Here is a 17912-nt window from a genome sequence, read left to right on the forward strand (position 1 = left end):
GGCAGTAACTTAGTGTTGTCAGCCTACAACAGGAAATTCTGTTACTGGTAGGATCTCCACGTTGGAAAACCTTGTAACAGATTCACAAAATCTAATGCCTAAAAAACTGTTTACGGTGAGGCATGATGCCAAACTTACTGAAAATATATTTTGAATGTACATGTGCTTTAACTTTTTTTGCAGGATCAGTTCATGGAATAGGTCAAAGTTGGTTGCTCCTTTCTACAGCATATCTAGCAATGCACTTTATCCTCTCAGCAGTAAGAGCAAAAATGCAACCTATGGTTGTAGGTTTTTGTTTGCATCTTTTTGCCATAAGCATTTTGTAAAATTCTCAATGTCATGGTAAAAAGTGGACACTATCTTGTTTGGTTTTGCTTTTATGGTGTGTTTGATTTCCCAGCACAGCCATGTATGATATCAGCTTGGCTTAAAAAGACCTACCAGTCCTCCTTAACGGCTGAGGATGTTTTTCTTTTTTAATCTCCCATTTTGTCAGTCCTAACAAAGGACCTGTTTATGGAAGTGTATTGAATATTGGGTAACTATCCCCCCTAGAAAAAGCATTACATGATTACAGTGGTTTCAGGCGATGCACACATTCCATGATTCTGCAATAGAGAGTTGAAACTATATACAGGTTTTACAGATTTAGGATCCTTATAGTGAAAATTTATGATATAAGTGGATCTAGGGTGGCAGAGGAGTGAAAAGAAGGTAAGTGTATGCAGTTAGCGAGGGCTACGTTAAAAGGGTTATAACCCTAAAAAAAAAAAAACATGCTCCTGTCCCTTTAAGGCATGAGGTATAGCATAGTGATTTTGCCATGTCAGTTGTCCCCTTCTATGTTCTACAATACCTGGCTGATCCTGCTTGTTCCTGTCTTTGGCTCTGTAAACTGACCACATTTACTGTGGCTGCTGATCTCTGATAGCATGGTCAGCTTATGTGCTTCCATCAATCAGCTATCTCCTCAGCGTCTCTGCATCTCCCCCTCCATCTCTTCCTGTCACTTCCATAGTCTGTACCATAGCTGTTCTCCTCCCTGCCCCTTCCCTCTCTTCTCCTCTCCTCTTCTCTCCTTTCTTCTCCTCTCCTCTCCTCTCCTCTCATGTCTGCGTGATTCTATTCCCTGCAGCTGTCCCAGTGCCTGTGAAATACAGAAACATGTATTATTTACTTTGATCCTCTTTGTTTTAGGACCCTGTTCAGTACAGTGTGTGTGTTTTCCTAAAATTGTAATGCTAAGTACCTTCTTTCCAGAGCCCTGCTGTCCTGTCATGTGACCTCCCTGTGCTAGCTTACATTCAAAAGAGGGAAATCTCAGCCCCTCCCACTGTACTCACTTACTTGGGAAGAGAAGCAGAAGGAGGTCCTATAACAGGACAGCAGAGCAGCAAATAGGGTATTTAGCATTAAAATTTTGGGGCAGGACTAAATAATGAGGGCAGTCCCACTTGTAGGTATATACAGTATGTGTGTAGTGGGTCATTTGTGTCTTAGTCTCAAAAGAAGAGGGTTCTCCCTTGAAACATGTCAGTCAACCTATGAAGCTGCCCTCTGACCTCCTTGCAGCATTGGAACAGTCCATGTCCTGGATGAGATCTATCCATATAGTGCTTTGACATGCATATTGATTACATGCATTTGTGAGTATGATGTATGACACCACTTGTTTTATCTTTCAATAAATGTTTAATGGAATTGCACTAGTTAGGTGCGCCCTTCTTTTGTTTTTGTTATGTCTTGAATATAAATGCTTTCCAAAACTGTAAAGTTAAAGTGTTTAGTTCTGCTTTGAGAATTGAGTTTCCTTGCCAACCGAGTACCATGACCGAAATATGAAATTCTCCAAAATTTCACTAATATATTTATTTGCAAGTTTAATAGTGAGTCCAATGTCTTTGACCTTGGGCAAATGTATTGCTGCTATCTCCTAGCTGGACTAAACCTGGCCAAGAATAAACATACAGTTGAAATCAAGATTGAGCACATGTGCAAATAAAATATTTCTTCTCATTCATCAGTGGTGCTCAGCCCTCTGCCACTGTTTCCATTGTTATTTACAAAGGTTGTAAGCTTTTTAGTATAGACCTTTGAGGCCAAAACTCTGAGGAGACAGCCGAATAGTGAAATTTCCAATAAACATGAACACATTTCTGCAAGCATTTTAATAAAAAAAGTTACTGCATTCAATGATATTTCATTTCACACACCATTTAAAAGATATATTTTGATGATTTCCTTTATGAGCTAGATTAACTAAAGTGCAATTTTGGCAAGAACGTGAAGCCAAAGGGTTATAAGGGAATCACACACATAAAAACACTGATATATAATTACGGGACTTTGAGTGTGCATGCAATTTCTTCTGCCACAGTTATTTTATTTTTATTTGGGTGACTACAATGGCCTAATATTTTGTTACCAAAGCCACTAAACTGAAATTCCAGTAATTTACTGTAGATTTAATACAGGGCTTCCATTGTTCTAAGGACTACATTTACAATGATCAGAGTAGACCATCTCTAGTTCCACAATAGAGTACTTTCAAACTTTATATTGCTCTGCAGGTTGTCTCAAAAACCGTACACCCAAATGTCTTACTTTATATCTTATACATAACCACTTAGGTTACTAATTTGTTATAAAACGGTCTACTCAATGCCTGTTTTATTACTCTAAAAAGTAAAATTTAATGTGGCTAAGTGAAGATAGATTAACTTAGGCTTGAATTACTAATAGGTAACGGGAGGTGAAGTGACTTCAAACATCTAATAGTGATGTTTTTCACATTTTCCTGCACGTGATTGGATGTTTAAAGGAAGCATAGGCTCAAATCACCTCATTTTAGTTAAATCAGAACTAGTAAGTCTAATGACCATAATAAACACTCCAGCAGACATTAAAGAGAACCCGTTTCCTTGCCTTCCTTTTCTTACAGGCAATAACCCAAGACAGGAATAGCAGCTATGTGTAAGCTGTGAGTTGCTCAAGGTGTACTCTTCCCTTGTGACAGTGCTAGTGCATGGTGATTGGCCCAGTGCTGTCATATTGAATGAGTCATATGCTTCTACATATAGTAATACTGGGTATTTTCTTTACCTTCAGCAGCGGGGGTATCTCTCTTCGGGAGAGGCTGATCATGAGGTGCTAGGTCCCCCAGGCCTAACGGCTAGGTGGACCTAATAGTGCCTTGCCCTTTCAGGAGTCTTGTGCCCTGAGGGTTAAGGGAAGAGTTATTCCTCTTCTTGAGGGAACCCATATAATACTCCCTAAGGGCATTTTTTTTCTGTGTGTTTAAATCCACTTTTTGATTCACTTTGTACTACAGATGGTGCAAAATTAAACAATACAAAATATATTATATTATATTGGTAGCACTGCCTTAAAAGAATCAGCAGCTTTTCTATACAGTGGACAGGCACTAACTTTCACGCGTCTGTTGACACTGGCTAGCACAATTATGATTGTTCACTGATCACATTAATGTCTCAGAAGTTAGCAGGCATGGAAAAAGTCTGTACTTAAAGGAGAGCAAACCTTTTAAATTCCCGTCCATTTATCTTCGGGCTCTAAATAACCAAATCTTTCAGTCTGGATGTTCTGGGTCAGATTCTTGGGAATCAGCTAACACATCTTTGTCCAGGTATCAATCTTTATCCATCTTTTTTTTTTTTTTTTTTTTTATTAGTTCTGATTAACTGGGGCACACTCAACGTTACGCAAAAAAGCAAACAAGAATGTTATAATATCTTGAAATCTGGTAGCTCTGGGTTACTGCACTTTGTATTAACGTTGCTATTTGCTCTATCATTTTCAAAATTGATATATGATATTTCTCAGGGTTGAATTCATTTTGGATAGGATGTACCTTATAAATATTTACCACACTTATATACTGGCACAAACAAAGTACTAAATGCAAAAAAGTGTATCTATATAAGTGAAGTGAATTCTGATTGGTTACTATTAGCACAAAGCATTTTCTGTACTTGATATGTAGCTTTTTTGCACTGTATAGTGAATAAGGTTGAGTATTCGGTATTGGTGTGGCAATTTTGTAGGTGACAAGAACGTTTTTTTATTATTTTCGAACTTGTTATTGATATGATGTGCCAGTATAAATTTAAACACCAGTTACTAGCTATTGATGCAATTTCTTAGCCTGCTTTAAATTATTATTGTACAGTAATCATGGCAAATTGCTTCTTAAACACCAATTTTCATTAATATTACTCTTCTGTCCACAATTCATTTTCAGTCTCTTTTGTATCCACAGAATGCATCCACTTCCTCTGAAGTATGCTTTTTATAAATAGGCCTATTCAGGATGTGTCCGGCAGAATCAGGTTTCCTAAATTGTAAGTAATATCTTGCTCTAATTTCCTCTCGTAGCTTCCTCAATGCGTGTTTTAAGTGGTGGCTGCACTTTTAACGTTGACCTATGCAGCCTTACATATTTTCCTCAACTGCATTACTCTGCGATTGATTCTGAATGACTAGCTGGAAGCCGTTGTTACAAATGGTAGTAATTGCAAATTCATTAAACGTTTGTGGTAGCCAAGAAAACTAAACATTAGGAAGCAATCGCAGTTAATGATGACTCAGACCACTGGATGTTTCAGAGGAGAATCAATTCCAGAGTAAAAGACTACATTTCCTTGCTACAGCATGCTTATGTGTGGAAAATGCTTCAGTAGAAAAATGCATTCTTATTCAGTAAGATGCAAAACAAAGTAAACCATAGAAAGCAATCAGAAAGAATATTTTGCTGATGTTGCAGGAAACTAAAATTCAATTTGTTCTTTAGGATTTCCGCACAATGCAGCATCATAATTGTTCATTTTACTGCCTTGTTAAAGGTGTTCCTCTGTCAAAACTGAAAACTGAACCCTGAAATGCCTATAGGGAACACAGCCTATGTGTTTAGTACTTCCATTTTTTTAATCTAGGTATTACTGTAGTGTACCAGTCCACCCCACTTCCTTTTTGGTATACGTGTACAATAATCTTAGAATCCCTTCCTATGAAGTAGAAGAGGAATTGCTTGGAACAGGCTTCCAGATGAGGTGGTAAATAAGTCAACATAAGTGACTGTAAAGAAGAACTTCACCCATCTGTATAATTTTATTTTTTATTCCCCACTTTCTTTTTTTTTCTGGGGTATCTGGACTAAAAATACTCATACCCGGCACATTCAGAGTTGGTCTACTGCAATCTACCTCTCTGCTGCCACTCTCACAAGGTCCAGCGAAACCATCTTTTTCTTTTATATCATTGAAAGCCGGCAGACTTTTCCAAGTGTAGCAGGATTTCCAGGCATTGGGCCTGATGTGGGTCTGCCATGGTTACCGGTGACACCTTCAGCCCATTTAGGCTGAATACCCAAGTGTGAGATTTGAGACAATGACCACTCCGGTATCTTTGGTTTGTTTCGTTTATTTGATATTGGGGATGGGAGAAAGGAATGAGTGGGATACTCCTCTGGCTCAACTAGGTACAAATGGGACACTTTGTAGAAAAATGCCTTTCAGCGCTTTCTTGACACTGGCTGGATGCCGACCAACGCTTGCTGGCACTTAAAAAACACTGACTTGCTGTACTGTACTTGAACTTTACTTCTGACACTCTGGTTAGTTCAAAAGTCCTGAACACTGCTCCCTCCAGTCCTTCCTGACAGAGGTAGCCTCTGTAACTGCTTGTGCTGCTGCAACTCTCAACACTGTACACTGCACACTGCATGCTGTACGCTTTAACACTGCCGGGCCCAACCTCTGGCGCCCCCTTTACATTTCAGGGTCCTCTCACTAGGCACCCCTCTACACTTCAGGGTCCTCTCACTACGCACCCTCTCTACACTTCAGGGTCAACACTGGCACCCTCTTTACACTTGCTCCTGCACCGGCTAGCTAGCTCCTGGATCCATTTGACCTTCATCGGAGTGGTCCCCTCTCACTAGGCAGACCCCCTAGGGGCAGTTTACAGTACTCATGAACTGGGAATGCTTTCCTGAAACTTGACCCCTCTCGCTGGTCCTCGGCACACTGGATCCTCTCTGCAGCTTAGCACAGCCCTCAGTCCCCACAGGCAAGCCGCCCAGGACACCCGATTCTTCTGACAGAAGGAAAGACAGCCGTACCCTCCCTCCTGGGACTCTGCTTCCCGCCAAAGATGCTGCGTCATGTGCTCCCCTCAAACCTATACCCACTCCCAGAATGCTGTGTGGCAGAATCTGCCTTTCTGGGTAGATAAAGGCCTGAGTGTGCCATTGGCTGGGGTTCCTCCACTGCCCAATGAGAACCCTCTTATGGAGCACAGTGGGGAGACTCCCCAATCTCAACAGCCACACCTGGGAGATATGACAGCCCAACTGAAAATCATGGCCCTGCTGATAAGCAGACAAGGCCCACTATACTTTACCTAGCACCTACCTTGTAGGGTGCTACAAAAGTTTCTGCATCCATCCCTCAATGATGTGATGTCAAGTTCACCCACCAGCCACTATGTGTCAGCAAAGCCACCGAGACCAGCGAAGCACACTGCACGCTGTACACTTTAACACTTCAGGGCCCAACCGCTGGTGCCCCCTTTACACTTCAGGGTCCTCTCACTAGGCACCCCCTCTACACTTCAGGGTTCTCTCACTAGGCACCCCCTTTACACTTCAGGGTCCTCTCACTACGCACCCTCTCTACACTTCAGGGTCAACACTGGCACCCTCTTTACACTTGCTCCTGCACCGGCTAGCTAGCTCCTGGATCCCTTTGACCTTCACCGGAGTTTACAGTACTCATGAACTGGGAATGCTTTCCTGAAACTTGACCCCTCTCAGCTCCGCTGGTCCTCGGCACACTGGATCCTCTCTGCAGCTCAGCTCAGCCCTCAGTCCCCACAGGCAAGCCGCCCAGGACACCCGATTCTTCTGACAGAAGGAGAGACAGCCGTACCCTCCCTCCTGGGACTCTGCTTCCCGCCAAAGATGCTGCGTCATGTGCTCCCCTCAAACCTATACCCACTCCCAGAATGCTGTGTGGCAGAATCGGCCTTTCTGGGTAGATAAAGGCCTGAGTGTGCCATTGGCTGGGTTTCCTCCACTGCCCAATGAGAACCCTCTCATGAAGCACAGTGGGGAGACTCCCCAATCTCAACAGCCACACCTGGGAGATATGACAGCCCAACTGAAAATCATGGCCCTGCTGATAAGCAGACAAGGCCCACTATACTTTACCTAGCACCTACCTTGTAGGGTGCTACAAAAGTTTCTGCAACCATCCCTTAATGATGTGATGTCAAGTTCACCCACCAGCCACTATGTGTCAGCAAAGCCACCGAGACCAGCGAAGCAAGAGGAGAGAGACGCTGCAGATGGGTGCAGCGCTAGATTGAGTGAGGACTCACTCACTGAGTATAAGGGGGGGGGGGGGTAAGGTGGGATCCTGCTGTTTAAACATTTTTTCCCCTTAACCTCCCTGGCGGTATTCCAGAGTGTGGCTCAGGGTGGAATTTCAGTGCCATTAGCGGTAACCCCGTGTGCCATTAGCGGTACCTTGTTCCCGGGATCCCGCAATGTGTCACTGCAGCATACGGCGGCCGAATCTTCCGCCCGATGCTGTGAGCCCCGACTTCTGTCTCCTGCGATGTGATGCTTGCAGGGGGGTGGAACCGGCGGCAAATTTGAAAAGTAAAACACACAAACACACTGATATATTGTAATCCTATTGGATTACATTACAAAATAAAATAAATTGACATTAGTTTGCCCCCCAGTGCCCTTTCCTGCATTTTTACTGTACTTTATATATATATATATTTTTTTTAACTTATTTATAGTTATCTATTATATTATAATTTATGATTTTGTGTTTCAAACTTTATCATACCCGAGATGTTATAAAGAAGAACGCACAGCAAATAAAAATCATATGTAAATAGTTTCTTTGGGCTGCTCGTCCTTAAGAATTACTAGCAAAATAATGGTACCGCTTTCAGCACCTAAAATCGGAAACAATCATACCGCCAGGGAGGTTAATGCAAGGAATGCATTAGGGTAAAAAAATGTTTAGGCTTTAGAACCACTTTACAAGCATTGTTGCTTTGAACTATTTGTTAAAAAAAAAAATAACTAAAAGCAGAATGGCTTGTTTACATCTGAAAAAATGTAGTGACTGGATAAAAATTAAGTGGATAATTTGGTCCTCACATTAGGTTGTTTTGGTAAATCTAAGGTTGAATTTTTGAGATTTTATAGCCACATTGTTATGTGTATGGTCAACTTACTTATTCTACCATAAAAGAACAGCATAGGCTGGCACACCAATGCAAATTAGAGGCCACACCCCATGTATGGTTCTATACAGCTCAACTTCCATGATATTCTACCATTAAGAACAGCATACTCTGGCATACTAGAACAAATTAGAGTCCACATCGCATGTATGGTTCTACGCCACTCAACTTCCATGATATTCTACTATTAAGAACAGCATAGGCTGGCACATTGGTGCAAATTAAAGGCCACACCCCATGTATGGTTCTATACAGCTCAACTTCCATCATATTCTACCATTAAGAACATCATACGCTGGCATACTAGAACAAATTAGAGGCCACATCCCATGTATGGTTCATAGCAGCTCAGCTCAGGCCATATTCTACCATAAAAATAGCATATGCTGGCATACCAGTATAAGTTAGAGGCCACATCCCATGTATGGTTCTTTACAGCTCAGCTCACATCCACTCACAGCAACCCTGGTTAGGGACAGTCATGGTATCTCTCTCTATTTCTGAATCAGTATTCCGATCACTGATTGTTTGACAAAGTCTCTTTTTCAGTGTACATTGTCCTTCCAAAACACACATGTGGAATTATAGAAAGATGGAGAGTTGCGCTAATCCCTTAAATTACTAAATGTAAACATGTGAATGTTCAGATAAATAAACAACTATACAATGGCAGCCGGCACAACAGGAACCCAGATCAAAAAAAAATAAATATAGAAAGTGCAGCGCCTAAATGACAATACCCAATGGCTGTGGGTAAATGCATATGAACATGGAACAATGTCCTTTACAGCGGTATGACCATAAACATATTGCAAACATAAATCAGTCTTAATAAAAAAAAGTCTCTATGATGAAGAAAATGATAGGAAGCCACTCCCGCTAAAGGTAGTCTCCACCAATGTGTAGGTAAAGCCAGGGTACTCTTACCAGACGTAGAGACCTTCAAATTAATGAAAGGTCAAACAGGCATGGGTAGTGAAAAACCAGGTGGGAGGGTACCGATTATCTGCTTCCTTAAATTTTCCAAGACCAGAATCCCGGGATAAATTAATAAATTTAAGAACCTTCCCTTGTTCCAGCACGAGTACCAGGATGAAATGGACCTCGTAAAAAATACAGGGGAATCCAGATATTGTAATACATCCAGATAGCTTTATTGCAGAGCAAAAATAGACAGGTACTCACATATGAACAGTTTGTATACAGCGTGGAATATCCAAGATGGCCGCGGCGGTGGCGTGCTTGCGTGCGTCAAGGTTCTTTAATTTATTCATTTATCCCTGGATTCTGATCTTGGAAAATTTAAGGAAGCAGATGATTGGTACCCTCCCACCTGTTTTTTTACTACCCATGCCTGTTTGACCTTTCATTCATTTGAAGGTCTCTACGTCTGGTAAGAGTACCCTGGCTTTACCTACACATTGGTGGAGACTACCTTTAGCGGGAGCGGCTTCCTATCATCACTCCTCTCTTTTCTTCATCATAGAGACTATTTTTTATTAAGACTGATTTATGTTTGCAATAGTTTTATGGTCATACCGCTGTAAAGGACATTGTTCCATGTTCATATGCATTTACCCACAGCCATTTGGGTATTGTCATTTAGGCGCTGCACTTTCTATATTTTACACATATGGAATTACATACTTTTCTCATCAGAAGAATACCTAGCATCGAGCTCCATCCCCATTTCTTTTCTAGCCTGTTTTTTTGTTGTGAAGAAGGGCTGAACCTTGTGGTGATTTGTTGTAGTGTTATATGTCATGTGCTGTCCTGGAGGCTGGTCACCAACAACTGTGGTGTTCTACTGGACCCTCAGAACAGAATACAAAAACAAATTGAAAAGATGCAAGTTCCACACTAGTACAGTTCATAAAATATTTAATACTGCAACAAATCCCAACGTGTTTCCCGGGCTCAACGCTCCCTCTTCATCAGGGCTTGAACAGCAATAACCATAGGATGAGGGATGCTGTCCTGGACTGTAAGTTTGGATCCCAAGTAAGCATGTAGATCATGCAGGAACTTGGACAAGATTAGGCCTGGAGTGGTTGGCCTCTAAACCCCCTCCCCCACCCCAACTAGGGACTCATTGACACAATATTTTCGTGCTAGCTGTGGCAAGAATCCAGCAGATTCCTGCAGTTTATTGCACAGGGGGATGTGGATATTTGTTGCTGCTGGGCCTAAACAAAAGCAATGACAGGCTGAAGCGGTGTTTGGATGTAATCATACATGGAGAAATTACCTGTGGTTAGGGACAGACGATCACCACTGAACACAAACAGCTTGCACCCAGGGGGGTTATGTCCCTAACTGAAGGTATTCGCTCCATGTGCGATTACATATGAACACCAGCAAACAGCTGAAGCCGCTGACAGCCTATCATTGCTTTGTGCAGGCTGTACCACCCCAACGATTCGTCACCCTTATTACTTCTCCACTTTTGCAGTTTTCAAAAAACTTCAGCATGCATTTTAGAAAACCTCATTCATCTATGCCTAGTAAAAACATAAAAACTTAGAGATCATCAAATATAGAGGAGTGTGATTGACAAAAGTGTATTCAATAAGAACACTGTATATCATAAACAAATGCCTTTTCAGCTTTTTGTGTAATCCAATACTGTTTTCAGCTTTGCTGATTCTGTGTTGTGTCTCAGTACTGCTGCTCCCCTGCAGACTCTTTACAACCATTTCCTATCTTTATGAACTTCAATGATGGCTGCATAGCATTTCTCAGTGTGGGTTTCCCAATGGAGACAATTATTGTCTATGCACTTGTAATGTGTTTTGAAACAGCTTTTAATAATCTCCAATAGATGCCCATATGGCAGAGTAACAATGCAGGAGCAAAACTTGTGTCAGATACAGAGTGTTGTCACCCTATATTAGGAAGTGCCTGAACAAGGACCATATTAATGAAAGCTGCAGATTAAAGCACATTGAAAATGACTTGAATATGACATTACTATGTTAAAGCTTTTAGTGACTGAGGTTACATATACTTTAGCTTGCAGTGGAGATGAGAATGAGATGGACTTACCGGCCTGGTTGGTGGTGATGCTGACGGCGGCAATGTGTCTTGTCAACACACTCTGGTCAGAGACCCCGTTTGCCGATTCAATCTCAAAAGTGTAGTTGGTGTGTGCAAGCAAGTCTGTTATTGTCACAGTGGTGTTGGTAAGACCTATTTGTCGGGGAATAAATCGCAGATTCCCTTTGCAGGCTTCACAAAATTTTATGTTTCCTCCACATTTTTTACAGATCACATTAAAAGTGATGTCTTTCCGACCCCCAGTGTCCAGCGGCCAGCTCCAGTCCAGTATAACTGATGTTTCATTAATGTTGGAAATAAGGTTTCTTGGTGCAGAGGGTGGTCCTAGGAGAAAGAACAAAGATATTACCTAATAGGAAAGGACATTTGCACTGAACGCACATTTTCAGTTATTATTGCAGTGTTTAAAGCGTATCTATGGTCAAAATGTAAAATCATATATTAATTTACACACTTTGTTTCAATTATTTAAATCCTCCTATTAATTGGAACAATCTTGAAGTTTGTAAACTCATTTTGTGACTACTTTCTTGAATTCTGTGACACATAATCACCATGTTCTTTGAATAGTCACTGCTGTGTCACACATTTCACAGAGTCTGCCTTCTGAACTACAGAGGTGCTGAGAAGTGAATGTTCAGGAGGCGGAGTCAGTACAGTAATCACTGCTTGCTGGCAGCAAGGTACCATGGGATATGTAGTCCGTATAAAATGAAAGAGAACAGCAGCTGAGAAGCTGCAAAACATGCAGGAAATTCAGGAAGTGGTGGAAAGAGATGGCCAGCAGACAGACAGAACTCACAACATAAAAGGAGAATTTTCAAATAGGTTTATATTGGATTGTCATATATATCATTTGTATTGCTGATGTTAGAAAATGAAAGTGTATGCTGTGACCATAGCTTTCCTTTATAGAGGAACTAAAGCCTCTATTTTAAAATATTTCATGCTGTTTCATGTGCATTAACCACTTGAGGACCAGGCCTTTTCTGGAACATTTAAATTAATATTTTTTGCTAGAAAATTACTTACAACCCCCAAGCTTTATATATATCTATATATATATATATATATATATATATATAGATATATATATATATTTAGCAGAGACCCTAGAGAATAAAATGGTGATCATTGCAATATTTAATGTCACACAGTAGTTGCGCAGCCGTCTTTCAAATACAATTTTTTGGGGAAAAAATACACTTTAATGAATAAAAAAACTAAAAACACATAATTTACCCCAATTTTGTATAATATGAAGGATGATTTCACGCTGAGTAAATAGATATGAAACATGTCATGCTTTAAAATTGCGCACGCTTATGGAATGGCGACAAATTGTGGTACTTAAAAATCTCCATAGGCGATATTTTAAAATTTTTTACAGGTTACCTATTTAGAGTTACAGAGGAAGTCTTGCACTAGAATTATTGCTCTCGCTCTCAGGTTTGCAGCAATATCTCACATGTGTGGTTTGAACACCGCTTACATATGCTTAAGCAACCTACATTTGTGTTCACTTCTGCACGCGAACACGGAGGAATGGGGTGCCCTAAAAAAAAAAAAAAATTCTTATTTATTTTACTTTTTATTTTTACACTGTCCCTTTATTTTTTATCACTTTTATTCCTATTACATGGAATATAAACATCCCCTTATAAGGGAAATAAGGTGACAGGTCCTCTTTATTGCTTTATTGAGAGATCTGGGGTCAAAAAGACCCCAAATCCCTGATTTACCTTTAAAAGCAGATCAAAAACATTTTTGTTTTTAACTGTTGCTTTAACAAAAAACAAATTATTAACTATGGCCCGTGAACCGCAAGTGACATCAGACATCGCTCTGGTTCTCCAAGGGTACAAAGACGAGTGGTTGGCCATCTTGGCCTTACTCTTCTCCATGCCCAGCTAATGGTAGCATTGGATCATTCCCAGGCTTCTCCGATGGGTCAGACTTCTAAAAGTGATCCCGCAATGAATCTGCCCACGGGACCACTTTTATCTTACAGGGAATTGTCCAAAGTAAAAAAAAAAATACCATGGTAATGGCAGCTAGCTGCTGCCATAACCCTGGTATTTAACGTCAAAGTAATGACGTACGTTTACAATGGGCCGGTCGTCAAGTTATTAAAGGCTGAAATTTTTTATCCTAAAACAAAAAAAAAAGAGGTTTATACTTACCTGCTCTGTGCCAGGACATTGCACAGAGCAGCCCTTTACCTCTTCTTCTTCAGGTATCCCGCCAAAGCTGTGTGCTCCTCCTTTAATGTGTGTGCTCAATAGCAAGCCGTGTGTTATGGGGGCACACATGCGGGTGCACTCCCAAGCCAGGCTATGTGCATCCATAGACATACACAGCATAGCTCCCTTCTCACTAGATTTGATTGACAGCAGCAGGAGACTATGGCTCCCATTCCTATCAATATGTGTTCTGAGAGCAGGGGAAAGACCAGTGCTGCTGCAGTCTAGCACAGGGCTTCATCAAGATGGGACTCAAGTAAGCATTTAGGCCATTGGGGGACCAAACAGCAAGGTGAAGGTTATTTGTCTTAATGCAGTTAATCTTTTGTAAAATCTTTTGACTTTAAAGCCACTTTAAACCACATAGTGCACTGCATGTTTTAGTGAACCTTATGACTATTTTATTATATAATGGACCAATTTTGCACAATCTATTATTTTCTCTTTTTCGCTATATACTGTAGTTTTCTCGGATAAACTAATGATATATTGATTTGATGCACTGTTAATAATTTGCATTTTTGTTATGAATTATTTCAATTTTTTTTGCAATAATATATAAAAATACTAATACTAATACTAATATAAAATACTACAATATAACAGTTCATACCATAATAATAAAAAACAAACAAGGGGATCATCAAATCAATACATCAATTAATTGCAATGGCCAGAAAAATTATTATTATAATAATTTAATATTATAATAATTTAATATTATTATAATATTATTATTCTAGCCAATGAAATTAATTAATGCCCAAGTGCTTGTCATGCCTAGCATTAACGTGCGTTTAGACGCATTGCACGTATCAAGTGTTTTTTCTACCAAAACGCTGCTGCCAGGAGGAAAGGTATTTACAAGAGATGGGGAAATGTTTTGTGTGCATGGGACCTAAATAAATATAAGCTAAGACAAAAAAATTAAAAAACAAACACTTTTCTATACATTGAAGCAGTTGCCATTAAAGTGTTTAATGTCATGCTGTAAAGTATGCTTACTTGTACATGCCATAGACGGAGGGTCTTTATCAGCGCGGTAAAAATTCTTCTCACAAAAGCAATGTGTGGAGCCCTCTTCCTGAGTGAAGCTGTGTGGGGGGCATTTGGCACATTTAAGGTTTCCAGTAACTGCCTTGTAAAATCCTGGGCGACAGGCTGAAAAAAAATGGAAAGTACAAATGTAATTATAGTAATTAATGATATTAACAAAAAAAGATTCAATTACCTTTGTAGATGTATAAGCATTGATGACACCAACTATTTAGACAACAAACATGTAAAAAAAAGGCCTAAAACAATTTATTGTAAAACTAAACAGATGTCTGTGGGGTCTCAGCTGGATTCTGCCATTGTCTGACTTCACTGTATGACCGGGACTCATTGAAGCACCTGTTCAGAATGGCTGAGAGTGAAGTGCCTGTCCCAGAATCAATATATATATATATATATATATATTCCATCATATATTTCTAAACAGGAATTTAATTAATTGCAGATGGCCACTACTAACAAAAAATGTTTTATACATTTTAGAAAGGGTGGACATTAAAGAAAGGGTGGGATATTTCAAATTGTATTAACAGACAGTGGGGTTGATTTACTAAAAATGGATTCCAAACATATGTGTACAAAGCCAGAAAAAGAAAATTTAAGGCACCAAAATCCCAATGATAAAGAATTTGAGAAATAGAATTGGGAATATGAGGACTTTTAAGGTGCACACATTTAATATTACAACACAGAATTTCATATAGCTAAAATCAAACAATATTTATTGGTACACAATTTTGTTAAAAACATTAGTGCAACCATAGAAAATCATTTATCAAAAACATATTACCGTAAATTAACATCACGCTTGTATTTCCGACATGTTTCGCCGTAGTGGTTTCTTCAAAGGAAAGCGTGATGATTATGCTAATGAGGCAAAGAGAAAACAGGGATCATTTGTAAACATAATACAATGCAGTCATATATGAATTGTACATACATAGATATAAAGAAAAGTACAGTACATCTTGCGAATAGAACAAAACAAAAGAAGCTGCATCCTTCAGAACGGACATCAGTTCCCCCAATAATATTAGGTACCCTACCTCAATATGTTGCACTTTGGGGCAGGGCTAAAACCAGAACAAAAAATGAAGGGAGTCTATCCACATGGACCCTCGCAAAATGAGGGCCCATGTGGATAGACTCAAAAACCATAGGTAAAACCAAGGAAAGATCACCCCACAACCTGGACCTTCCTTCCTTTGACCTATTGTGCGAGGGCCCATGTGGATAGACTCCCTTCATTTTTTTGTTCTGGTTTTAGCTCTGCCCCAAAGTGAAACATATGGAGGTAGGGTATTTATTATTATTGGGGAACTGATGTCTGTTCTGGAGGATGCAGATTTATTTGTTTTGTTCTATTCTCAAGATGTATTTCTTTTTATATCTATGTATGTACAATTTATATATGACTGTATTGTATTATATTTATGACTGATCCCAGTTTTCTCTTTGCCTTATTAGCATAATCATCACGCTTTCCTTTGAAGAAGCCACTACGGCGAAACATGTCAGAAATACAAGTGTGATATTAATTTACTGTAATATGTTTTTGATAAATGATTTTCTATGGTTGCACCAATGTTTTTAACAAAATTGTGTACCAATAAATATTGTTTGATTTTAGCTATATGAAATTCTGTGTTGTATTAATCAATGTGTGCAACTTAAAAGTCCTCATATTCCCAATACTATTACTAAAACTGCAGAGTGCAAAATATGGTACAGCACTGCATAGAAACCAATTAGCTTCGAAGTTTGTTTGTCAAAGCTTAATTGAGCAAACTGATGTTAGAAGCTGATTGGCTACCATGCAGAGCTGCACCAGATCTTGCACTCTCCAGTTTTAGTAAATCTTTGGGTAACCACCAATTCTGTGTATGAAAGAACTGAGGAGAGGTTGGGATAAAGTAAATGTGAACTGTGGAAACACAATGCCAGATGTGTCTTTGGAAGACCTCAATGGGGTTAATTTATGAAAGGCAAATAGTCTGTTCACTTTGCAAGGGAATTTTCCCTGGAATATAGTGAATGTGATGAAGCTTCACTTTGTAAAGAATACCCAGTTATGTGCAAGGGAAAAAAAAAAAATTCTTACACATGATTATATAATGCAACTCAACAGTGCTTCACACAATTCTCTTAGCTCTGGGAAAGATGTTCTCGCAAAGTGCAATTTTCTTTGCAAAGGCAACAGTCTACTTGTTTTTATTACATCAACTTGTCTGAATCCTGTGAAGAATCATGGGAGATACAGGGGAAAGGGAGGGGGAGGGTTTACTATCACTAGAGCAGACAGAGTCTGGTGCAACTGTGCATACTAACCAATCAGCTTCTAAGGTCAGCTAGTTTAACCACTTAAGGACCGGAAGGTTTTACCCGCTTAAATGACCAGGCCATTTCTTTGCGATACAGCTCTGCGTTATTTTTAACTGACAATTATTGTGTGACGTTGTACCCAAATAAAATTGATGTCCTTTTTTTCCCCACAAATAGAGCTTTTTTTTGGTGGTATTTGATTACCTCTGCAATTTTTGTTTTTTGCGCTATAAACAAACAAACAAAAAAAAAAACGACAATTCTGAAAAAAAAATAATATTTTTTACTTTCTGCTATAAAACATTTCCAATAAAAGAAAATAAAAAAATCAAATTGTTACATTATTTTAGGCCAATATGTATTCTGTACATATTTTGTACATTCTAAGGGGGCATGTACGCTGGTCACTACATTCTAAGGGGGCATGTATGCTGGTCACTGCATTCTAAGGGGGCATGTACGCTGGTCACGGCATTCTAAGGGGGCATATACGCTGGTCACTGCATTCTAAGGGGGCATGTATGCTGGTCACTGCATTCTAAGGGGGCATGTATGCTGGTCACTGCATTCTAAGGGGGCATAAGTATGCTGGTCACTGCATTCTAAGGGGGCATGTATGCTGGTCACTGCATTCTAAGGAGGCATATGTACGCTGGTCACTACATTCTAAGGGGGCATGTATGCTGGTCACTGCATTTTAAGGGGGTATGTATGCTTGTCACTGCATTCTAAGGGGGCATGTATGCTGGTCACTGCATTCTAAGGGGGCATGTACGCTGGCCACTGCATTCTAAGGGGGCATGTTCGCTGGTCACTGCATTCTAAGGGGACATGTACGCTGGTCACTACATTGAAAGGGGCATGTACGCTGGTCACTGAATTGAAAGGGGGGATGTATGCTGGTCATTGCATTCTAAGGGGGCATATGTACGCTGGTCACTACAT

The 17912-nt window shown here is 39.9% G+C and overlaps 1 protein-coding gene across 2 annotated transcripts in view; it reads right to left on the minus strand.

Moving 5' to 3' along the window:
• Positions 1–17912, minus strand: part of EPHA3 (EPH receptor A3) — a 499175-nt gene that overhangs the window by 175375 nt on the left and 305888 nt on the right. For both annotated transcript variants that reach the window (XM_082244783.1, XM_082244782.1), the window contains exons 4-5: positions 14595–14750; positions 11335–11670 (exon numbers count right to left, since the gene is read on the minus strand). In XM_082244783.1, coding sequence (XP_082100909.1) covers positions 11335–11670; positions 14595–14750 — 492 coding nt within the window. The remainder of the gene's footprint in view (positions 1–11334; positions 11671–14594; positions 14751–17912) is intronic.

This window comes from Pelophylax lessonae (assembly GCF_965119305.1).
Source record: "Pelophylax lessonae genome assembly, chromosome: 2".
Lineage (NCBI taxonomy): Eukaryota > Metazoa > Chordata > Amphibia > Anura > Ranidae > Pelophylax > Pelophylax lessonae.